The 25,590-nt window shown below is 40.1% G+C and overlaps 1 protein-coding gene across 4 annotated transcripts in view; it reads left to right on the top strand.

The window, feature by feature from the left end:
- The window catches only part of fndc3ba (fibronectin type III domain containing 3Ba), a 240,241-nt gene extending 214,690 nt beyond the window's left edge, over window positions 1–25,551 (top strand). For 2 of the 4 annotated variants that reach the window (XM_034159781.1, XM_034159779.1), the window contains exons 24-27: window positions 2,722–2,946; window positions 15,720–15,886; window positions 19,707–19,834; window positions 21,274–25,551. In XM_034159781.1, coding sequence (XP_034015672.1) covers window positions 2,722–2,946; window positions 15,720–15,886; window positions 19,707–19,834; window positions 21,274–21,585 — 832 coding nt within the window. In that variant the 3' untranslated portion in view covers window positions 21,586–25,551. The remainder of the gene's footprint in view (window positions 1–2,721; window positions 2,947–15,719; window positions 15,887–19,706; window positions 19,835–21,273) is intronic. The other 2 variants (XM_034159780.1, XM_034159782.1) reach the window with 1 other exon arrangement.
- Window positions 25,552–25,590: the final 39 nt, after the last annotated feature.

Here is a 25,590-nt window from a genome sequence, read left to right as displayed (position 1 = left end):
TGTGGGTCTTAGTGCCTCTTTAGGACTCAGTGTACTCAAACCATGCTAAATATCTATTTTGTAATGTGGATGACTAGATACTATTATGCCACAGCTTCTGTTTGTGAGATTGTGTGGTTTTTGATGTTCAGAAAACAAACTCTGGGGGTTTGCAGTTTAGATGAGACACAGTGATCACAGACCATTGTTTTCATTCTCGGGTTGTTTTTATGTAGATGTCACTTTGCTCTCTTGCATAATGGCTGACAACGAAGCACGTGTGTCTGCCTGTGCAACCTTTTCTGTGTGTGTGTGTGCTTGTGTGTCACTGACGCCAGTTCTGGTTGTTATTTGCAGCAGATAGATTCTTCAAATAATAATATTCATATTTTGTTTGGCAGCACTACCGGTAAATGTTGTTTGCTCTGACAGAACTAGGCACATGCGCATGTGTTGTTCTTTTGAGTTTGAGTTGTCATTTTTGTGCTCATTGTTCATACATTATGTACAATAAAGGCTTCAGATGTTATTTACATCAGTTTTTTTTTTTTTTTATCCCCCGCTGGCCGAAGGTCCAAAGGGGGATTATTGTTTTGGCAATTTTCCGTCTGTCTGTCCGTCTGTCCTTCCCAGGCATTCTAAAATCAACTCCTCCTACACTTTTAGGAGGAATTTCGTGAGACTTGGTGCAAGTCCTTGTTATAGGTAGTGTTAATTTCATCAAAGGAGACAAGACTAAATATCTTTGTCAACGACCATTTTTTTATGACAAAAATGAGATGATGACAACACTATGTTAGTGTTCTAAAACGCTCAGATGAAATTAGCATTTTTTAGCAAAATGCTAAAATGTCTCAACTGAAATGAGACTAAAATACATTCAGTTCGCTAAATTTAACAGGCTAAAACAGACTTTTAGTCGACTAAAACATAACTAAATAAAAATAGTATGTGAATGACTAAAACTAACTATGACTAAAACTAAAAAGAACATTTGACAAAAGACTAAAGCTAAGTAAAAAAAACAGGTGGCAAAATTAACACTAGTTATAGGTTCGTAATACACATATTATCATATTGTTCGGTTTGGGCCCATTTTACCAGATTGATGGCCCTTGATTAACAAATTTAGACTCCATCATTTTCATGAGTGGGTGTCTGCATTCTGAAATCAACTCCTCTCATATTTTTAGGAGGAATTTTGTGAAGCTTGGTAGAAGTCCTTGTTACAGGTTGGTAATACGCATATTGGCGTATCATTTGAGTTGGGCCCATTTTACCACAGTTATGGCCCTTGATTAACAAACCTAGACACTCCCAGTTTCATGACTTGGTGTCTGCATTCTGAAATCAACTATCACATACCTTCAAATTGTAACAGAATGTAGCAAGCACTTGTACTGAAGCAGTATTTGCCAGTGGGGGATATTGTGATGCCATAGCACTCTTGTTTTATGAAGAAATAGAACAGCCTCAAAGATGACTGAAGATGAGCAACCAACTTTTTTTTTTAAGGGAGGACTTATTGTGCATTACCTTTTTTGTAATCTCACGTAAGATTGTGTGGCTGCTTCTGGAAATGGTCAAACACATGCAAATACCAAGAAGTAAAACCAAAAATTCCAAATGTTCTCCTCAAAGATCCACCACCCTTTAAATGAATGGTCTTTTTTTTGTCAGATATAAGATTTCACAGCAGTTTGCATTCAGTCAGTGAGCATACTAAAGTAAATCGAGTCATGGTTTATTGTGTGTTTTTAAGGGCTAAATCTGGTTGAAAACTGCTCAGATGTTTATCTAGGAATAGCAGTGATTCAGCAAGCCATCATTGACAAGTGTCTTCTGTTGTTTCACTTGCTCATCATAATTGCACAGTGGTTGGATGGATCTTGCCCTTTCCCTTCATGTTCATTCAGCAGCATGAATTGGAACGAAAGGTCACACTAGTGTCAGCAATTAAATGTATCAGGAATTAAATGTCACAGAATAGAAGCTCTCGAGCTGAGGACCTCAGATATGGACACTAACCAGCAAATCAGACCTTGACCAAAAAGGGAGAAGGGGGGGATGTGTCGGGGGAAGGAGGTTCCTAGAACTGAGGCAGCAGGGGAGTTGCTCATCCTTCAAGTCGATATGTGTTTTTGTGTTTCTGTCTGAAAGTTTGTGTTTAATGTGATGCTATAAATACAGTGTATATTCATTGTTTCTTTATGTATAATTCTAGTGTTTCACATAACTACTTGGTAAAATAGAACTGAATAAAAAATTAAATAAAAGCTTAATTTTATGATCTTTGTGGAATAAATTGAGTTTAGTGGCTGAGTTTGTCCTTAATCAAGACTAAGAGCGACCTCCCATTGTCGATTTTTGGCCCCAGTTTGTATCTCAGTTCCAAAATTGAGGAAATTTTGTATTTCCTACTATTATATGACCACTTACAAATGATTGTAACCAATGATTGCTAAGTATTAATAATTATTGCTGAGTACAGACACTTCTCTTTACACGAGTGTAGTCCCGTGTTATTCTTACACTTTACCACAAAGCTAAAATACATCCTTTTATGTCACAACACTGTCTTCTGTTGAAGAGCATGACATGCTGTTACATACAACTGTTCACTGTTTTAGATAACAATCCATCTTCATCTTCAACCGCTTACTCCAGTTAACTGTCACAGGGGGCTTCTTCCATTTCTGCAGCATTTTTATCAGTTTGTCTTCTTCTCTCCCTGCCTCGCAGAGTACAGATACAGGCAGTAAACGCCATTGGCTCTAGCCCCTTGAGTCAACCTCTGCTGGTGAGGACGCGGCCACTCCCTCCAGTCCCGCCCCCTCTTGAATGTTCGGCGGCGGGCCCTCAGAGCTTGAAGCTAAAGTGGGGTGAAAATGCCAGCAACACGCACACCCGCGCCCTGCTCACTGAAGATGTGTTCTACACACTACAAATGGAGGACAAGAACCACAGGTAGAGTCCATATGCTGGTCTGTCAACCCGCCTTATATCGGTTACTTCATTGTTTTCATTAATGAAAGTTACTCAACATTCCTTACTTGACGTACAGTGGAGCACATGTACATAGGACAGGAATATTGTTGGAACTGAACTTATCAAAAAGAGCTAAATTGTGTAGACTTTTTGCTTTAAATATAAGCATTATTTTAGGAAGCCTGTATGTACAGAGACATCTCAAAAGTAAATAGACACCCCTCATAATGGAGCGCCATCCTGCGTAAGTAAAGTGTTTTTCTTTACATCTGGTGACTTGAAAAGCTTGGCAGAAGTCCTTGGTGAAGGATGGAAATGTATTTTTTGTGGCTTTGCAACCAGGATTTTTTTCAACAGTCAACTTCACAGACCAAAGACACCTCTCAGGAGGTCCTGGTCGACCTGGGTGGGATGATGTTGTCTCTTTGCCTTTGCGTGTGAACTGTATAATCACCCAGTTGACTGTGGCAAGAGGTATCTTAAGGTTTTGTGAAATCTGACGCTGACTAAGTCCACCCTCTGATTGACCCACAATCCGCCTTTTTTGAAAATCGGTTAATTCTTGTGCTGTGTCCGCGGCATCGCTATCTGCTTAAATGGAATTATTCACCGTATTCTAAAATGAAAAATGACAACATAGCAAAATAAATTATGAAACTGATGAAATTACACAGGAAAACTGCATTATGGGGGTGTCTATTTACTTTTGACATGCCGCTGTAGTTTTGATATTATATGTCTCATACGTATTTGTTTTCCACGCAATGCATACAAGGAAAAAAAACTCTGACAATGTTTAAATATATGTATGTTTTATCAGTTCACAGAATACCACAATGAAGTGTCCAAAAAGCATTGCATCCAAACCTCTGGCTTTTTTAAAACTTACTTTAAATTAATAACAATAATAAGTATTATTATTTTTATTTTTACCCAGTGTCAAAATATTGCGAAGACTTTGCTTATGTCCGTCTGTCTGTTTGTGCTCAGCATAACTCCAGTCCTCTTACTGTCAGGGTCTTCAAATTCACAGGGAACATTGTTGGGACACAGACCTTGGACAAGTAAAAAAATGGCTAACCTTGACCTATTCTAACAGGTCAAAAGGTCACATTCTTTCTACACACTCTTTCATTGATTACATGCTCATACAGCCAGTGGTACTGTATTTTAGCATTGTGTTATATTTTCAATTATTATTGTTATTATTGATTGATTGTTGATTATGCTACTGTCAAATTTTTTAAAAAGTCTCATCACTTGTTTATAACACCATCTTCTTCTTTTTCTTTCGGCTGTTCCCGTTAGGGGTCGCCACAGCAGATCAATCGTTTCCATCTCACCCTGTCCTCTGTATATTCCTCTGTCACACCAACCACCTGCATGTCCTCTCTCAGCACATCCATGAACCTCCTCTTTGGTCTCACTCTTCTCCTCCTGCGTGGTGGATCCATCCTCAGCATCCTTTTCCCTATATACCCTGGGTCCCTCCTCTGCACATGTCCAAACCATCTCAATCTCGCCTCTCTAACTTTGTCTCCAAACCGTCCCACCTGAGCTGCCCCTCTGATATGTTCATTCCTAATCTTGTCCATTCTTGTCACTCCCAAAGAGAATCTCAACATCTTCAGCTCTGCCACCTCCAGCTCTGCCTCCTGTCTTTTTGTTAGTGCCACCATCTCTAAACCATACAACATAGCTGGTCTCACTACTGTTTTGTAAACTTTCCCCTTCACTCTTGCTGATATTCTTCGGTCACAAATCACTCCTGCCACCTTTCTCCACCCACTCCACCCTGCCTGCACTCTCTTCTTCACCTCTCTACCACACTCTCCATTACTTTGAACAGTTGACCCCAAATATTTAAACTCATCTACTTTCACCACTTCTACTCCTTGTAACTGCACTATTCCACTGGGCTCCATCTCATTCACACACATGTACTCAGTCTTGCTTCTACTGACTTTCATTCCCCTTCTCTCCAAAGCATATCTCCACTTCTCCTTGCTCTCTACTCTCACTACAGATTACAATGTCATCTGCAAACACCATAGTCCATGGGGACTCCTGTCTGATCTCATCCGTCCATCACCACTGCAAACAAGAAAGGACTCAGAGCTGATCCTTGGTGTAATCCCACCTCCACCTTGAATGAGTTTGTCATTCCGACTGTGCATCTCACCGCTGTCACACTATTCTTGTACATGTCCTGCACTGCCCTAACATACTTCTCTGCCACTCCAGACTTCCTCATACAATACCACAACTCTTCTCTTGGCACCCTATCATAAGCTTTTTCTAAGTCCACAAACACACAATGTAACTCTTTCTGTCCTTCTCTGTACTTTTCCAACAGTATTCTCAGAGCAAACATTGCATCTGTAGTGCTCTTTCTTGGCATGAAACCATATTGCTGCTCACAGATCTTCACCTGTTTTCTAAGCCTAGCTTCTACTACTCTTTCCCATAACTTCATGCTGTGGCTGATCAGCTTTATGCATCTATAGTTACTGCAGCTCTGCACATCACCCTTGTTCTTGAAAATAGGAACCAGCACACTTCGTCTCCACTCCTCAGGCATCCTCTCACTTTCCAAGATTTTATTAAACAATCTGGTTAGAAACTCTACTGCCATCTCTCCTAGACATTTCCATGCCTCCACTGGAATGTCATCTGGACCAACCGCCTTTCCACTCTTCATCCTCTTCATAGCAGCCCTCACTTCTTCCTTGCTAATCTCTTGTACTTCCTGATTTACTCTCACCACATCATCCAGCCTTTTCTCTCGCTCATTTTCTTTATTCATCAGCTCTTCAAAATATTCCCTCCACCTTCTCAGCACACACTCCTCACTTGTCAGCACATTACCATGTGCATCTTTTACCACCCTAACCTGCTGCACATCCTTTCCAGCTCTGTCCCTTTGTCTGGCCAATCGGTACAAGTCCTTTTCTCCTTCCTTACTATTCATCTTCTTGTACAGCTCGCAATATGCCTTTTCCTTTGCTTTTGCCACTTCTCTTTTCGCCTTACGCCGCATCTCCTTGTACTCCTGTCTACTTTCTTCATCTCTCCAACTATCCCAAAACCTTTTCGCCAACCTCTTTCTCCTTATGCTTTCCTGGACCTCTTCATTCCACCACCAAGTCTCCTTGTCTTCCTTCCACTGTCCAGTTGTCATACCCAGTACTGCCCTAGCTGTCTCCCTCACCACATCTGCAGTACTTTTCCAGTTGTCCAAAATTGCTTCCCCTCCAACCAGTGCTTCTCTCACCTGCTCGCTAAATTTCACACAACAGTCTTCCTCCTTCAGCTTCCACCATCTGATCCTTTGTTGAGCTCTCACTCTCTTCTTCTTCTTTACCTCTAAAGTCATCCTACAAACAACCATCCTATGCTGTCTAGTGACACTCTCTCCTGCTACCACCTTACAGTCTGTGATTTCTTTTAGCTTGCATCTCCTATAAAGAATGTAGTCCACCTGTGTGCACCTTCCTCCACTCTTATATGTTACCCTGTGCTCCTCCCTTTTCTTAAAGTAGGTATTCACCACAGCCATTTTCATCCTTTTTGCAAAATCAACTACCATCTGTCCTTCCCCATTCCTATCCTTGATAACATATCTACCCATTACTTCCTCATCACCTCTGTTCCCTTCACCAACATACCCATTGAAGTCTGCTCCTATCACCACTCTTTCATGCTTGGGCACACTCTCCACCACCTCATCTAACACACTCTAGAAATCTTCTTTCTCCTTCATCTCACAACCTACCTGTGGGGCATATGCACTGATGATATTCATCATCACCCCTTCAATTTCCAACTTCACACTCATCACCCTGTCAGACACTCGCTTAACCTCCAACACACTTTTAACATACTCTTCCTTTAAAATGACCCCAACACCATTTCTCTTCCTGTCCTCACCATGGTACAACAACTTGTACCCACCACCGATGCTCCTGCTCTTACTTCCCTTCCACTTGGTCTCTTGCACACATAATATGTCTACCTTTCTCCTCTCCATCATATCAGCCAGCTCTCTCCCTTTACCAGTCATACTACCAACATTCAAAGTCCCCACTCTCATTTCCACCCTTCTAGTTTTCTTCTTCTCCCGCTGTTTGTGGCAACGTTTTCCTCCTCTTCTTTGTCGTCTTTGCCCAGCAGTAGCCCAATTTCCACCGGCACCCTGTTGGGCAATAGCACCGGTGGCAGACGTTGTTAACCCGGGCCGCGACCGATCCGGTATGGGAATGCGATTCTGAGTCTGCATAGTTGGGTTGGCTTGTTTTACGCCGGATGCCCTTCCTGACGCAACCCTCCTCATTTATGCGGGCTTGGGACCGGCACTCAGAATGTACTGGCTGCACACCCATAACACCATAGAGCTGTTAAAGTCAGGACTGACATGCTGAATATTTTTAGGCCTTTCTTCTATGCAGGCCAGTTAAGAGCTGCTTTCAACTTAAAGATATTTAATGAGTATTGCCCCTGAAGTGTTTTTCTGCATGCAGTCGAGCAGCTTCCTGACAGTAATGTTATAAACATAACAATGAGAAAGACGTGCCCACTGAGAACAGATTGTACCAGAGGCGGTTTCTCTAAGACTGCAAGTAAAGCTTAGCTTCCCCTAAAATCTCAACAAAATAAACGGTCAAATATGTACAGTTTGTTATCATTTCACTTACTCCAAATGCGTTCGTTCAGAATCAGCTACTTCTCACAAATTGATTGACTGTTTTGTTGACTTTTCATAAATCTTTTTTCTCATCCGGTCTGTGGTCAATGCATTTTCCTGTAGAAACCGAGCTTCTGTTCACTTCAATGGGACTGCCTGGAACAGTTTTTTTCATTGCCAAGAAACATGACGGTCATTGGATAAAGCCACGATTTTGTCGAGCGTCTCTGGGGGTGAATGGAGTTGTGGGCCGGCCTGGACGATGTAGTTCTGCACAATGATTGGATGATCAGTCGAAAGGCTGAATCCCATTTTAATTGACAGCTATAGGAATGAGAATTAGTTTGCACATTTTTGCGTATTTCTGCATTTTTAAATTTATGCCAAAATGTTTTGCGTCTGTTTTAAAGGCGCACAGAGAAGCGCACTGGATTAGACGAAGTTATGTGAGAAGATCTCGGTGAGTTACTCTCTGCTTCGTTCTTCAGTAAGTGTTTAAAAGTCGGTGCACGTTAATTAACATCCTGGTTCACAACACAACATCAAAGTATTCATAATTATAACTCCATCCAGACATGTGGTAATAATTAGTGGTTGCTGATGCATTTTATTCATGAAAATTAGTGACAGAGAAAACGAAGCGTTTTGAAACACTGAATCAATATAAAGCAATGGTTCAGTGTTTTGAGGCTTTGATACAATTACATATGGCGACATCTGCTGGCCAATCTTTAAAATAACATTTGCATGGAACAATGTCATCAAACAGTCAAACTCTGTTATGTATGTTTAATAATAAAGGTTCTATGTACTTCTTGAAATTTTTGATGATATTTTGGTTTAAAAACATATTTTTGTAAAAGGAAGTCCCTTTGGCTGCTCCCTTGTTTTCACTCGGGGTGGCCACAGCGGATCCAAGGTGGACCTGCATGTTGATTCTGGCACAAGTTTTATGCCGGATGCCCTTCCTGATGCAACTCCACATTACATGGAGAAATGTGGCAGGGGTGGGGTTTGAACCAGGAACCTTCCGCACTGAAACCAAGTGGACTAACCACTTGGTAATTGTGCCATCATAAAATACTGTATGTAGTAGAGATATAAATTGTGAAATGCTTGTGCAACTTAGGACTGTTATGACCATTTTACATATTTGAATTTACATATAAATAAATCGACACATTTTATGATGTAAGCCGACAATGAGCTCCCCTCTTTGACAGACCAGCAGCCGACACTGGATTGTACCAAACATTATTGTGCTTAAAAGAAGCAAGAACGCACCTGCTTAATCTGTGTGATGTGTCAGAGAACAGGGACAGTCGCCACTGAATTTGTATCTCTGTCAGGTGGACAGCCGTGGGATGAAAACTCTTATGCTCATTTAAGCCCACATTATAGATGAGATATGATATCAGTAACTGTGGAGTCCATCGAGTAATAATGAAGCAAACATCACCAAGTCACAATACCGGCTAACGCTACTAAAATACAAATTGCTATAATTCATAGCTTAAAATATCTTAACTGATGAGTTCAATTTCATTTCTGTTTGTTTTATTTATATAGTGCAAAAAAGCAGCAGACATTTATTTATCTATCATCTGAATTTGGGCATTTTAACATGGGCTTCTATGGGGAGTAACTTTCTTTTGGATCCATACTAAAGCGCCCGTTCAAGAAACTGTAAGATTTTCCATTTCCACGTTTGCTTCATTTCACAAGACTGGAGATCGGGACTTTGGTATGCATCCATCCATCCTGATGGTTGTTCTGATATTTGCATATAGTGTGTAGAATTTGGGGGAGTTTATTAGCAAAAATCAAATATACCATTCATAACCATCTGTTCATGAATGTGTAATTACCTGGAACCGTTGTTCAGATCAATGCATGTTCATATCTACATAGGAGCAGGCCCTCTTTGTGGAGGCTGCCATGTTGCACCACCGTGTTGACAAAGTAGCCTAAAGGAGATATACTTACTCTGTCTTTTATATTTTGTAGCACAGCCGGAAGACTGACGAAAAAAGAACAGGAATCAGTGTTTGCTTCCCTATACTCTGTCTACAAGTTGCTAATGTAGGCTAACAAGTTTGAGAGCCCTCATCTGGAGGATGATAAATATTACTTGTCACAAAAGAAGGCAAGGTCGTATGAATCTCCCGTCACCAAAAATGCAAAAACAGTAAGTGAAACAAACTTGTTAAAGGGGATGGCTTAATGCAGTCTGCAAGCTCACCACTAGATGGCACTGAATCCTACTCACTTTAGCTTTAAATTTAGACTTTTTGCTATATCTTACAAGTGCTCAGTCGTTAAAAGTTTGTGTTGTATGTCATGTGGAGTGCATAATCATTTTGAGTTCTGGTTATATCTTGCAAGCGCTTAGTATTTGGAGTTCATCCTGACACCTCATGTGCTTTGATGAGCTTTACACTGATATTTGTTTGCTATTGATAGGAATCTCGGTGGGATGTTATATTTGAAGAGACCTGGAGACACACGGATATTCCATACGTGTAATTTATGTTGGGAAAGAGCATATAGGCTGTGATCCCCTGAGGAGTTGTGAACTCTCATTTTCTAAGCCCTATGTGTACATGTGTGAATTGGAGGGATATGTGTGGCGCATGAAGTGTGGAGGGTGTGTTGTATGTCTGTGTGTGCGTGTGTGTGTGTGTGTGTCTGTGTGTGCTTGTGCATTAACCAGATGTACCAGGGAGTAGTCACGTTGAAGTCAGCCTGGAAACATTCTCCAATCATCAGCCATCCATTTAAAGAAACTGTTCAGACAGGAGTGATGAGGAGACAGATGGAACATTAACAGAGGAGGACAAGGACATGTAGGAATTGGACATAAATAAAAGTAGGGAGTTAGTCACCCAAAAACCGGGTGAGAGGAGGAGGACACTTTAGCACTGTGTGAGCTACGAGAAGATTTATTAACATTAACAAATACTGGGAAAGAACACGGAGGTATCAAACCCGCCAGCTGCCTGACACACTTACCTGTTGGATTGTCTCGCTTGCTAATTCCTTACTTCTGTCCCTTTGACATTGTGATCAGCTTTCAATCTGTATTTCGGTTCATGTTTGGCGGCCCTGGAATGGTGTAGCAGGGAACAGATGGTTCTCAGATCAAATCTGTTCATCTCTAAACTGCTCTCATGCACATGTTCACACACACACACACACACACAATCCCTGTTAAACAAGAATAAATTTAACCATTTCAAAATAGTTGTTTACACTGTTTTTGGCTCTTTGTTTTTTTTTTGTGACCACACCGTATGTTACCGTAACAAGTTCAACCATTCCGATCAGTCACTTTCAACCAAATGCAAATTGCAGAAAAAAGCATGATTTTATGTTAAAATTTCAAAAAAAAAAAGATGTGCTTTAAACTAGCCTATACAAGGGGACATAAATAAAAATATAAAATCCAAAACAGTATGTATAAGTATGGATGCTCTTGAAATCATCGTCAGGAGATGGATACATGAACATTTCTAAGTAACTGAATATATCTTGGACTTCATTTCCATTTATCATTAAGAAATACAAACAGTCTCAATGTTTCTTCTATTTTCAAAACATTACATTCCTGCTCGCTCAGTCAGATCATTCCTCCTTTCCCAAACCACACTTAAAAGGTTCTGAGAACTCAGTCATATCAGGAATTGCATCTCCCATCAATCCTTGTAGGTTCTGACTATAAATTGTTCATTTTTCCAGGATTAACTGTTGTATTTGTATTTTTTCAGTGTTGTCAGTACTGCTGACAGTTTTTCTGCAGCCTCTCCATAATGGATAGCTTGGTGTAGTTATGAAGTATTGTTCTGACAGGGAAACTTGTATTTTACAACTGATAAACTTAGAAATTGTGTTAAGAGCTTTGATAAATCATACAGTCCTACAGAAACCAATTCTGCAGGTAATAGAATGTCTAACGTGGAGAGCGGTCACTCCAGTTTGGTCTGTTATCATCAAAGTATGGGCAATAAGAATATTTGACTCCAGATCCATTTATTAAATTCAGTTATTCAATATTTTTATTTATTTGTTTATTTATTTATTTTATGTTTTATCCATACACATCCAAATGTGTGCACAGAGGATCATGTTTCCAGCTGGTGGTACATGAAGGAAAGGCATTCTAATAGATTGACCCCATTTGGCTTTTCATGCTGAATGTAAGCAAAAAAAAAAAAAAAAAAGCCATGTTTTTCAATGTCCCCATATAAATAAGATCTGGTTAAATTAAGAAATGTATTTCTCACATTAATATGTTTGAGGACAGATATTCTTCTGTTTGTTAATCAACAGGTTTCCAATTGAAAATTTTAATTCATGCAAGAAGATTGCAAAATTATTAAATATTTTTTTCTGTCATAAACAAATTAGGTTTCTAGTGTTTTCCTAACAATGTTAGTGTAAATTTTTATGTTTTTGACTTTGGTTGTCTTGGTCCCTACACTGTAATTATTTTTATTGCCAGAAAAGCAAATTAACCTTTTGTACATCCTCAGAGAAATTAATTTTTTCTTCTCTTTCTTAACCTCCTTTCCCTGTATGAGGAGGGCAGAGTGCTTGGTGTGTTTCGATCTGATTTGAAGTCCATGATCATCTCATTTGTCTTGTTGGTGTTTAAATCCAGGTTATTGTTAGAACACCATGCTGTCAGGTGCCACACCTCTTCCCTGTAGGCTGACTCGTTGTCTGTTATAAGACCTACCACGGTGGTGTTGTCGGTGAACTTGAAGATGGTGTTGGTGGAGTAGGTGGGGGAGCAGTTGTGTGTGAAGAGTGAGTAGAGTAGGGGACTGAGGACATACCCCTGTGGAGTTCCAGTGCTCAGGATAAGAGTGGATGACGTGTGGTCTCCCATTCTATCATTTTGTGGTCTGTTCCTCAGGAAGTCCAGTATCCAGGAGCACAGTGAGCTGCTCAATCCCAAAATGCTCACTTTCATGACCAATTTGTGGGGGATTATTGTGTTAAATGCTGTGTTGAAGTCTACAAACCGCATCCTTACATACGTGTTCTTTTCGTCCAAGTGTGTGAGGGCTGTGTGGACAGCTGTTGAGATTGTATCCTCTGTCATTGTGTTTGCGTGATAAGCAAACTGAGATCGGCAGGGATGGAGAATTTGATTTGATATGATATTGATATTTGTCCTGTTAATGCATACAGTGCATCTGGAAAGTATTCACAGCGCTTCACTTTTTCCACATTTTATTATGTTACAGGCTTATTCCAAAATGGAGCAAAATTCATTGTTTTCCCTCAAATTCTACTCACAACACCCCATAATGACACCATGAAAAAAGTTATTTTTTGCAAATTTATTAAAACAAACAAACAAACAAACAAAAAACTAAGAAATCACATGTACGTAAACATTCGCATCCTTTGCTCAATACTTTGTTGTTGCACCTTTGGCAGCAATTACAGCCTAAGTGTTAAGGTTTGGTCTACCAGTCAAGAGTGTAGAGCCCCAATATGCAGGTCAGTAAGGATTCAAAGAATAATTAAAAAAAAACTGTTTATTTTTCGGACACTGACATTACGCACATGATCAGACACAGGAGACAGAACAAACTGACACATGCAGGAATTGCACACACGCATGCCAAGCTCACACAGAAGGAAGGGGGTGTGACAACCACGGATCTGAGGCAGGGGAAATAAAGACAGACATGACAAATGGCCCATGACAACAGGTGCACAAACAGATCAGAGAACCAGACAGACGTGGTAGGATGCAGGGGTGAGATACAGAGGATGAAACAGTGTAACACACAAAATGACAACAACAGGCAGCGGAGCGCACACACAACACTAAGGTCTTCTTGAATATGATGCCACAAGCTTGGTGCACCTGTCTTTGGGTAGTTTTGCCCATTCCACTTTGCAGCACCTCTCAAGCTCCATCAGGTTGGATTGGGGGGGCGTCAGTGCACAGCCATTTTCAGATCTCTCCAGAGATGTTCAATCGGATTCAGGTCTGGGCTCTGGCTGGACTACTCAAGGACATTCACAGAGTTGTCCTGAAGCCACTCCTTTGATATCTTGGCTGTTTGCTTAGGGTCATTGTCCTGCTGAAAGATGAACCATCGCCCCAGTCTGAGGGCAGAAACTCTCTGGAGCAGATTTTCATCCAGGATGTTTCTGTAAATTTCTGCATTCATCTTTCCCTCAATCCTGACCAGTCTCCAAGTTCCTGCCACTGAAAAACATCCCCACAGCATGATGGTGCCACCACCATGCTTCACTGTAGGGATGGTGCCTGGTTTCCTCCAAACATGATGCCTGGCATTCACATCAAAGAGTTCAGTCTTTGTCTCATCAGACCAGAGAATTTTGTTTCTCATGAACTAAGAGTCCTTTAGGTACCTTTTGGAAAACACGTGGAGGGCTGCCATGTGCCTTTTACTAAGGAGTGGCTTTCATCTGGCTACTCTACCATATAGACCTGATTGGTGGGTTGCTGCAGAGATGGTTGTCCTTGTGGAAGGTTCTGCTCTCTTTACAAAGGAATGCTAGAGCTCTGACGGAGTGACCATCGGGTTCTTGGTCTGACTAAGGCCCTTCTCCCCGATCGCTCAGTTTAGACGAGTAGCCAGCTGTAGGAAGAGTCCTGGTGGATCCGAACTTCTTCCATTTACGGTTGATGGAGGCCACTGTGCTCATTGGGAACATCAAAGCAGCAAAAATGCTTCTGTACCCTTCCCCAGATTGGTGCCTCAAGACAATCCTGTCTCTGAGGTCTATAGATAATTCCTTTGACTTCATGCTTGGTTTGTGCTCTGACATGCACTGTCAACTGTGGGACATTATATGTAGACAGGTGTGTGCCTTTCCAAATCATGTCCAATCAACTGAATTTACCCCAGATGGACTCCAATTAAGCTGTAGAAACATCTTAATGATGATCAATGGAAACAGGAGGCACCTGAGCTCAATTTTGAGCTTCATGTCAAAGGCTGTGAAGACTTGCGTACATGTGATTTCTTAGTTTTTGTTTTGTTTTGTTTTTTGTTTTTTAATAAATTTGCAAAAATCTCCCCAAAAATGTTTTCATATTGTTATTATGGGGAATTGTGTGTGGAATTTTCAGGAAAAAAATGAATTTCATCCATTTTGGAATAAGGCTGTAGCATAAAAACATTAAAAAAAAATGAAGCACTGTGAATACTTTCCAGGTGCACCGTAAATCTAATATGTCATGTCACCATGTGCACCATTTACTGGACTCTTTTTTTTACGTTTTACACTATAGGCTTGTGCAGTAAATGAACTGATTATATTTTAGGGTTGTTTGGTGCCTGTATTTGCATATTAATGATGTTAGATTTTTTTTTCTAACAGGAATTCCTAGAGACAGAGTATTTATATTCACAGTATGTGCATATTATGATGACAGAAATGGGATGATATATAGAACTGAAGTATTGTAAAAAAAAAAAAAAAATGTAGTGTGCCTACATTTTTTCATGATACTGTATGCTCATTACAGTGCTAATGCCAACAGTTAAAGATGCTTCAGAGTGTAAACAGACAGTTCTAATGATATATATGAATATACTCAGTTATGTCCTTCATTTTTATTGCAGTTTTATGCTGACTAAAACATGATGGCAATCATGCACCTCTTGTGCAAAATGCAGGGTGTTTTTTTCTTTCAAAAATATAACCTGTTTGAAGTGTTATTGACTTGTCAGAGGTGATTAAGCAGCATGTTAATTAATTGCTTATTTGCATGTTAGACAAACAACATGTCGTTCTTGGAATAGTCAGCGCGGAGTGTAAATTCTGAGTCCATTCCAAGTATTGATGCTTTTTCCTCACCCCTCTTCTTATCTTCATTTGTTTCCCCTCTAATCTTTAACTTTGGGCTTCGCTGTCGGTGCCCGTCTTTCTTCCCACCATTCCTCTCTTCACTTTCCAACATTTCCTTTAACTCAAACTCACTGTTTCTTTCTGTTCATCCCTCTCCTTATCCTCACTTCCAGATTTCTGTCTCGACTGATAATCTTTCCTCTCTGTTCATCTCTCTGTGCAGATTTGTGACCATCTATCATGGTCCCAGCCACACCTACAAGGTGCAGCGATTGACTGAGTCCAGCAGTTACAGTTTCAGAATACAGGCCATAAGTGACGCCGGGGAGGGTCCTTTCTCTGACACACATACCTTCTGCACCACCAAGTCTGTGCCTCCTGCCCTCAAAGGTAAGCCCACTTAAATTCTACACCATGCATTTTGTGCAAGATCTTTGATGACACCACTACACCCAAAAGTTAAAACTTAGCACCATTTGACCAAGGGGATGCGGGGGGTGCACTACCCTACAGACCCAGCCAAGGCAATGCATTTGTTACTGATCATCTTACAAGGTTGGTGTTTACTGCAGCCTACAAACTGAGGCAGCGACTTATTGCAGTTATTTTAAAGAGGCAGTATAAACTGAATGTGCAAAACTTTTATATGTACACACTGTCTGAAATGTTTTCTGAAAATCAGCATTCACTCAGTGAAAGGGGAAAAAAAAACTACAACAAATCAATAACATTGTCCCTGGATGGCATAAGAAGGAATAAAATATTTGCTAGATGAAGTACAGCGATTGATAAATCACTTTATTGCTGGTGGTGGGAGTTTTTTCAGGTTAAAAGCTGTATTATTCCTTAAGGACCATATTCTAATTATCAATACTTGTTTTAAGCACCTACTGAAAACTGATCTGTATAACAAGAGCAAATGTAATGAACATTTTATGCTGAAGCAGTTAAAGTCCTGAAAGCAGTAATTGTCAGGACAGGTGGTGACTTGATACAGCAACCAAAAGGAGACCAATGCAGAATCTCAGGCATGGTAGGTTTAGATAAAAATGAGGCTTTATCTGTTAAACAGGCATAGGGTTTGGTACACAGGAAGTCAGACATACTGGTAGAGGTAGCAGACATGGTGCAGGCTGAGACTTGGCAGGGATCGTACACACGGCGTTGAGGTATAAAGCAGGCAAAACAAGGCAGAGTCAAAAACAGGCTGAGTTCAGGATAATGCTGAGGCAGAGGTCAGAGTAGAAAGGAAAGGTCAAAAATACACTGAAGAGCAACCAGGACGTGATCAAGAGGCGAGAAAGTGTCAACAATCGGGCAGTGAACTGTGGAACTGTGAGGGCTTAAATAAGTAGCAAACTAATCAAGGTAATGTGAAGCAGGTGTGTGGAAGGTTGTGGAAAGAGGTGTGGCCTTGTGAATTAAAGAAGGAAGAAAGGCAAGAGAGTGCGGGAGGGCAAAACAAAGCGGTGCAAAGCAAGAGAAGTAAGTGACAGAAAAACTAATTGAATAATGAGACGTGTTTCAGACAAACAATAATGTGTGAACAAAACAAAAGGGGCAGAACTAAGAAGTACTGTGACTAGTCAAAAGAGGAGAAAGAACAAGAGATCTAATAATAAACCAAACTAGGACAGAGCTAAAGCTGGCTGAGACATAAAAGCGAATACAAACAATGATGATGATAAAACAAACTACTGGTGTATCAGAAAATAAACAAACCCAGTGACTATAGAATTATGCAATAAATAAAACAATATATCTGAAAAACAGAAAATGCAGTAAATAATAGTAAGTAAGTCCCTTTGGCTGCTCCCTTGTTTGCACTTGGGGTCGCCACGGCAAATCCAAGGTGGATCTGCATGTTGAATTGGCACAGGTTTTACGCCGGATGTCCTTCCTGTCGCAACTCCACATTACATAGAGAAATGTGACAAGGGTGGGATTTGAACCTGGAGCCTTCTGAACTGAAACCAAACACATTAACCACTTGGCCACCACCCCTGCAGTAAATAACAAATGGAACATAATCTGAAGAGCAACACCAAAGATAAATAATAACAAAAACCTGTGACTAAGCATAATACAATAAATGTGATAAACAGAACTAAACTCAGACTAAAATAACTTAAAGGACGCAGAGTACAAAAATACAATAACCAGCTTCAAAATAGATGATAACCAAAGAATGAACCAGTGATGAAAGTGCAAAACAAAGAAAAGCAATAAACAGAACCAAATTGACATTTACATGAGAACGTTTAAACTAATGAAAAAGAAAACCAGAAAACCATAGAGAAACTAAGGGCCCGGTCCCACTGGCGTTTAGGAAGACTTGTGCATACGATATGATACGATACACTTTATTGTCCCCTCAGGGAAATTTGTCTTGGACTCATGCTAAGTGCCTTTACAAAACGAAAACAAACAGATACAAGTAAAAACACAACCACATCCATAACAAATTAACATGACAGGAAGTCAGGAGAAACACCATAAGTATTGCACAATTCCAGTTTTAGACATTATTGTTTAGCAATTTGATGGACATGGGGACGAATGAATTTTTGAGTCTATTCAGTCTGCTCCGAGGGACTCTATACCTTCTCCCAGAGGGAAGGAGAGTGTACTCTGTGTGAAGGACATGAGCTGAATCCATCAATATCCTCTGAGCTGCTGCATGAATTGCGCACACAATTGTTTTATATTCGCTAAACATCCGCAATATCCGTGAAATATGCTTGTATGAGTCGGCCAACATCCACACACGTCTGCAATTATCCGCAGAGGCACGTTTTTCCGTTGCCAGGATTTTTGAGCTGCACAAAATTTTGGTTGCGGATGACATCCGCCTTACATACACAATACATACTCGATACATACACAATCTATGTACTGTATATCCATCGTTATCCGCTGATATCCGCAACTGATGGGGAATTGCGGCTTGGCAGCGGACTGGGACAATGTGTAAAATGGATTTATAGGAAGTCTATCACGTCCACATCACGGACTAAATTAAACTGTAATATGTCCGTGATAATTGCAATGCGTCCGATCCATTTCCATGCGTTATACATCCATGATTGTTCGTCATATATTCGCTATACATTATTAATATATCCGTAAGTCATACTGAGTAATTTGTCATTTCTGGCCAATTTTGTGGTGGATGACAACGAACGCCCGACATCTGTATCTCAGTTCATGCACAATTAATCCTCTCCCCAGTGGGACTGGGCCCTAACATAAAGAATTAAGACCTACCCCGAGCCTGGGCCAAGCATGACAGTAATGTTGAAACAAAATATGAGGGGTGTAAAAATAAATAAATTGATGTGTGTACATTGATACACAGACCCTTGAATTGATCTAAATATACCATGAACCAGTCCATGGATCAATGTACACATCATAAATTGGTTGGTTTTCACTTCTATTTCCACGTCTTCAAACTCTTGTAAAAGTTCAAAAATCAAAACTGATCAAAGGCACATTAACTTTATGAGGTAAAATCAAATCGTGTCCAATAGTGATAGGCATTATAACAGATACAGTAAATGTGCCCATTTAAACTTGACATTTGGTTCATAGTTTATTAATAACAGTCAGAGAAAGAAAAAAAAAACTGGCTGCTTTCTGACACCATATGTGATGCTGCCCCCAGTGGTGGACAGAAAGCAAACTGTGGCAGCGAGTGTGCCGCAGCACTGTAGTACTATCCTCTGGTTTTTCATGAAATATGTATTTGAAGGTAAGCAAAGCCACTTTTGGCTTATTCTAATTTATCATGGGAAAAAAGTTTATGAAACAATTTTATCGCATCAGATCAAATCAACTTGTTCCATCATAAAAAGTATTACCCCTGAATAATATCACAGCCCATGTATCTAGATGTGTATTATGTCTGTTTATAAAGGAGAAATGCCTACTCTTTAATATATACATTTTTATTTGCTTACCTACAAGTAATATGTCACTCTTTACTGTGGTTTAAAACAAGGTATTTGGTCTCCTGCAAGCAAAAACATAGTTTACAGTTAAAAGAGGCACTTAAATCACAGAAGTGCAACTGAAGTTAATGAAATGAATCACTACTCTGCTTTTTTTTCATCACTTAATGAGCCTAAACAGATGAAATCCAAATGCTTCCACTAAAACACTCCTGTGTCTTCAAAATCATGTTCTGATGACATTTTATCCCAAACAGCTCCCAGAGTGCACCAGCTGGAGGGGAACATGTGCGAGATTACATGGGAGACCATCCCACCGATGAGAGGCGACCCTGTGAGCTACGTGCTGCAGGTGCTGGTGGGACGTGAGTCAGAGTACAAACAGGTTTGTGAGCCCCCCCAACAACACACCACATCACCCACTCACACAGGAGAAAGCCTCCAGTGTCGGGCCCGCTTCGGTTATTCGCAACGTTCATATTGTAGTCTTCATGGTAATTGAAGAAAAATGTTATCACCTCCACAAAGTGGAGAAAAAATTGAGTTTGCTTTGGTGCAGCTGTTGAGCACACTCTGATACCCACAAGCATAAATTTGCACACAGACTCACACACAAGGCACTTTCACGCACAGCATTGTGAAATTGTGGACAACTTTGCAGCACCAGCTGTATTTATTGAACAGGTTTTTAATGAGAATGTCTGCATGGAAGGAATTTACAGTGGAAGAGGTTTTAAGGATTTGTTGTCTGGCAGTTAGAGCGATGAGCAGACGACTGCTCGGCTGCACACAAAAAGACATTTGTCCTCAGCACATTGTTCTCTGTTATTGAATTACTGAGTGGCAGCAGGGAAGCACCGCTCAACTTCACTGGCAGACAAACCGCAGCAGCGGCATATTCTGGGCTGTAAAGTGTACTTGCTCATTTGATTGTGTGTTAATCTTCAGCTTTTATTGCAGATCATAGATTGTCTGCTTTTCACATATGGTATATTTTGCACAAATATTTGCAGTTTTCTTTGTGTGTGCATGCTCATGTGTGTCTCTCTCCAAGTGTTTATCTCTCTTATTGGTTTTTATGAATGCAGGTTATTTATAGGTATATAATTTTTTTTTTTAACCATAGTTCAAATGTAGAACTTTGTTCAAAAGTGAATGAATGAGTCTATCAGGGGATTAACCCTCTGGGGTTCAGGACATAATTGGACATTTTTCACTACTTTTGGTTTTACTTTCATAATTTACTTTCAAAACTGTTTACTTTTCCTTGATTGGTGTCACTTTTTTTTTGTGACTTTACAGTTTCAAGTCAGACATGATATTTGAAAATACTTGGATTGTCTAGCATGGCATGTAAAGGCTGTGGTATTTTACTTCTCATGTGTTTATTTTTGAAAAGAATTCCATAAAATCATCAACTGAAAAATTTTAACAGATTATATACGTGTGGCAAACTACATTTTACACTAGAACAAACAAGAATGTATTACTGTGTTTGTCATCATTAATTAATTTAGAATGGCAAACTGTCTTGGCACTCATTTTAAAGTTATCAGTAATACTGATCAAAGAGTCGTCCCGACCATACGACAGTCATACAAATTATATGATTACAATCATGCAATCCTCAATTTCCCTGAGGGACTCTTCCCAAGGGATCAGTAAAGTTCTATCTAATCTAATCTAATCTAAATGCCATGGTGGTCCCAAGGGGTGCAGCTTTGTCTTCAGCCTGCACCTTGTCATTTCACTTATGAGCATTCCATCACATTTAGGAGACAAACTGTGTTTCCCCCTGTGACTTTATCTGCCTTTTCCTCGCAGGTTTTTAAGGGAGAGGAGGGCATGTTCCAAATCTCCGGTCTCCAGGGAAACACAGACTACCGTTTCCGTGTGGGCGCTTGCCGCCGCTGCCAGGACACCTGCCAGGAACTATGCGGACCGTTGAGCCCCTCCTCACTGTTCACACTGCGCCGCCAGGAGGTTGCATCATCAGGAGAGCTGTGCACCGTGGAAACGGGCAGAGGGGCGGGCCTGATCTCCAGTGACGAGCGCTTCGCGGCGCTGATCGTGTGCGTGTTCGCAGGCTTCTCTGTTCTCATCGCCTGCTTGCTGCAGTACTTCTTCATGAAGTGAGGGAATTTACCTATAGGATAGAAAGAGAAAACAAAATCACAGAGAAACTTTAAAAACAAAAAAAAAAGTCTATGAAAGAACCGAATGAAATCAAAAAACACTTGAGATGTACTTCTAAGACTGTTTTTTTTTTTTTTTTTTTTTTTTTAGTCAAAATATCAATTCTTTATTTCAGTTGTCTCACTCAGTTTGGTCTCATTTCTCTACGTGTCTGTTGTCTTCGTATCATTGTCGTATTCGTTAAGGATTTCTGCTAAGGGAAGCCTTTGAGAGCGATCCCTTGGTTGGGAAATAAAACTGATAATCACGCCTTGAAATAGCTGTGAGCGAAGCAGTTGTTCCTCAGACTGACTTGCATGTTTTTATTTTGTATCTTTTTTTTTAAAACATACTCTTAATAGAGAACGTGTATATTTCTTGACAGTCATTACCTTGCAATTTTTTTCTGTCATGGTTTGATTCGCCATTTTTTTCCAGTCTTTATTCATTCAGCCATATTCCAATGTAGGCCTTCAAAGCTTTAGCCGTTCATACCTTATTACTCTACAGGCTGTCGGTCAGTCCATGCCAACTGCTCTCACACAAACACAGACTGACAATGCACACATGCATGCAGTCCCACACACACGCTATGACAATGATCGGAAGTCAGTCGCGTATCTCTTTGGCTTTTAACATTCAATCACTCATTCAGCTACCAAAGCGATGCAATCCATGTGTGGTGTAAGATGCTGCTATCCTGTGATTTTATTATATCTAAGAAAGAATGGAAAAACCCGTAATCTAATATATATCTATAAACACACAATATATATTATAACAAATATCTATGACGCTACAGAAGTGATGTAATATAAGTGACGGCATTGTAAGTTCTGAAGTACAGTGTGAAAGGGGAGGAGTCGACTCTCGGTGCTCACAAACAGAAGCTTGCGCTCTCAGCTGAAGGAGCCCTCAAACACTGGTGTTGGATCAGAATACAAACCCTTGTAGGTATTTGAATGTTAATTAACGGGCAAAACTGGTGACCCATTTCCGAAGCCAGGCTGGGATTGTGATTGGCTGCGGTTTTACAGGAAAGTAACTGGGCTCTCAGCGCCTCTCGTTAATCAGTCCTTTAATATTCCACCATCTCAGTTACCACTGAACCAGAGGTGCTAACAGCCTGCCAGCTAGCCGCCCATCTCAGAGCCTGTGCGTGTGAAGTTGGAGAAGCTCCGCAGCCGTCGTTTCTTCTCCTGTGAATCGATATGCGCTCGTTTGAAGACTTTTTTTTCCCTTTTCCTAGCCGTAATTGACTGTAATTACCTTTTTTTTGCTCTGGCAGGCTACCAGCTCGTCTCGCTCCTTCAATCCATCCTTTTTTCTACACCTTCCCTCTGGTCTGCTCTCTCGCTCTCTGTCTCTTGATTAAAGGTGCTTTATTGACATGTAATCAGAGCAGTAGCAAGTCTGTGGTCTCTCCTTGGAAAAGGCACATTAACACTCACTAACCAAACAAGCCTTCGGCGGAACACGACTTGACACTACAGGGCATTTTGACTCTCGGAAAAAACCCCATAACCTCAACACCTCCACCCCGACCCTTTAAAACCCCTTTAACCCCAAAACAAAGCCAAGGTACTCCCTAATAAACCCAGATGATCCAAAGAAGTTCCCCTGACCCAACTGTCTAATGAGTTACGTGTCTTCAGTTTCTTCTCACGGTGGCGAGGCGAGGTGGGGGGGAGTTAGGTGGCCCCGGCCCTCAGCTCTGATAGGCAGCCTGTAACGTACCTCAGGGATAAGGCCTTGCAGAGGGGAGATCTAATCTTACCATCGCTGACATCATCATCATTGTTAGCCTCTCTTCCTCTTTTCTTGCTTTCTTTTATTATTATTTTTTATTTTTTTGATGCTGTATCTTGTGCTCTGTCTATGCTGTGCCTTGCTCCTGTATGTGTCACGATAAGCAAAGTGGTTTACTAGCTCAAAAATACCTTTGCCAAAGTTGATGGGAAAGTTAAGGTTGAGTTCTTTTCTAGGTTTTATTTATACTATATATTTGCATACAGTACTTTACATGTCAATTACAGTGCAATCTTCATTTATTTATTGTTTAAAGATTAAGAGACAAGTGTAGTTATATACTAATTTTTTTTCTTTGTAGCATGTTTTATTCTTTCCCATTTATGTTTTTTTTTTTTTTTAAATAGATGTATGTTAGATTGTATGATTAAGGCCAGCATTCCTTATCTCAGTAACCCTTTAAGTATTTCTCTTAACATCTTTTGGGAACCTGTAGCTCATCAGTCCATGCATTGCAGTTATCATTGCTGTTTTTGAACATGTAACCAAATGTGTTTTTATTTTTCATCTCCTGTTTCGGACACGCACAGCCGGACAGTTTTTGTAACGCTTAGATAGACATGTAGCAAGCCAAGCCTTAGCATCAGTTCAAGTCATCTGTAACGGTATAATGTAGCTGCCTTTGGCTTTTTTTAATGATTAGTGTTATAATGAAGCATCTGGTATCTTTTACTGTTTTATCGCCAAAGTGCAGTCTTCTTGTGTCCACTTGATTCTTTTTTTTTTATTTTGGTCATCTAAAGGGTCCTGTGATGCTCCTCTGTAACGATTCAGCATTACGATTATTATTGTTGTTATTCTCTCAAAAAGGAAAAAAAGCATTAACTTGATCTGTGATTATGCGTCTTTTTGTATTATCTATAATAATTTTGTAAAGCAAAATGTGCCATTTTTTTATTACAGAAAAGTGTGCCCCCTTTTGGAGGAGAGTTTTAACACAATCTGATTTCACACTGAAAGGTGATAAAGCAAAACAATCATGCAGTGATTTCAGGCAGATAATATATTATTGACGATTCCTTGTTCAAGCTAGTGCTGGTGTAGCAGTAGTGAGTATTTTGTATCCAGTATTTTTGCTAAGAAATGTCATACAGAGATACCTATAGAGCTATAGTACATTATAACTAACGGAGTTGAAGCACTTTTTTTAAGCCAAGCATTTGTCTCAGTGAGGTTTATAGGAGTGAGAGGCGCAATTTTGCCCTCTTGTTCTGTTCCAAACACTACTGCCAGTGTCGTCTGTTACATTCATTGGCATTACTCGGGCGTTGGCGTCACTGTGACATTGGCATTACTGGAGCATGTTTTCTGTGCTCTTCAAGTGGCGGTCTGCACCAATCACGGAGGTGCCTTCCGCAGACTTACACAGCTTTGTTGCGCAATAGTTGACAGCTCATGTATGAGGTGTTCTGTCCTTTAATGGTCTCATCCCCCAAACCCCTCTTCAAGCCCTAACGCCCCCCTGTAGGAGAGCAGAGGTTCATGTTGAGTTTTGGTCAGTCATATTAGCTTTGGTTAGCCCAGTGTTGGCTGAAAAGCTGTGTGTTTGTGGGCAGGGTACTCTCTTTATGTGCTTTTTGTTTTTTGTTTTTTCAAATGCTGGCGATTTCATAAAACCCCACCCTCCCCACTTTATGAGTCCTGCACATTTGGCAGGCATGTCAAGAATGACAGTTTCTGCCCAGCAACCCTACGTCTGTGCCTTCTGATCTGTTTATTTTTCTTTGATTTTTATTTTTATTATTTTGTACGTTTTACAGAAAGTAGAGATTTTGACTGAGAGATTGGCAATTTCACACGCATTACAGACTCACAGGTATTTAACTATTTTTTAAGCAAGACAAAAAAGAAACATATTTTTACCTCACAATTTCGAAATAAAAACATTCCAATGTTGTCATGGTCTACGAATTGAAAAAAAAAAAAGAAATTCATGCTTTTTTTTTTCTTGTATTGTAAATGTTAGACAATTTCATATGCATTATATAAAAGAAACTGCCATATCAATTTTAATGTATAGATTTTTTGCAAATACTACCCTATGTATGTAAGACGTAACTGTATCGGTAGCGTATATATAATATATTTATGCCCAATAAATGTTTTAATTTTTTCTGACTTTTATTGCAAAAGTGTTATTTTGATTGTGTATGTCAT

The sequence above is a fragment of the Thalassophryne amazonica genome, chromosome 19 (assembly GCF_902500255.1).
Source record: "Thalassophryne amazonica chromosome 19, fThaAma1.1, whole genome shotgun sequence".
Classification (NCBI taxonomy): domain Eukaryota; kingdom Metazoa; phylum Chordata; class Actinopteri; order Batrachoidiformes; family Batrachoididae; genus Thalassophryne; species Thalassophryne amazonica.
This window is presented reverse-complemented; position numbering and strand designations above follow the sequence as displayed.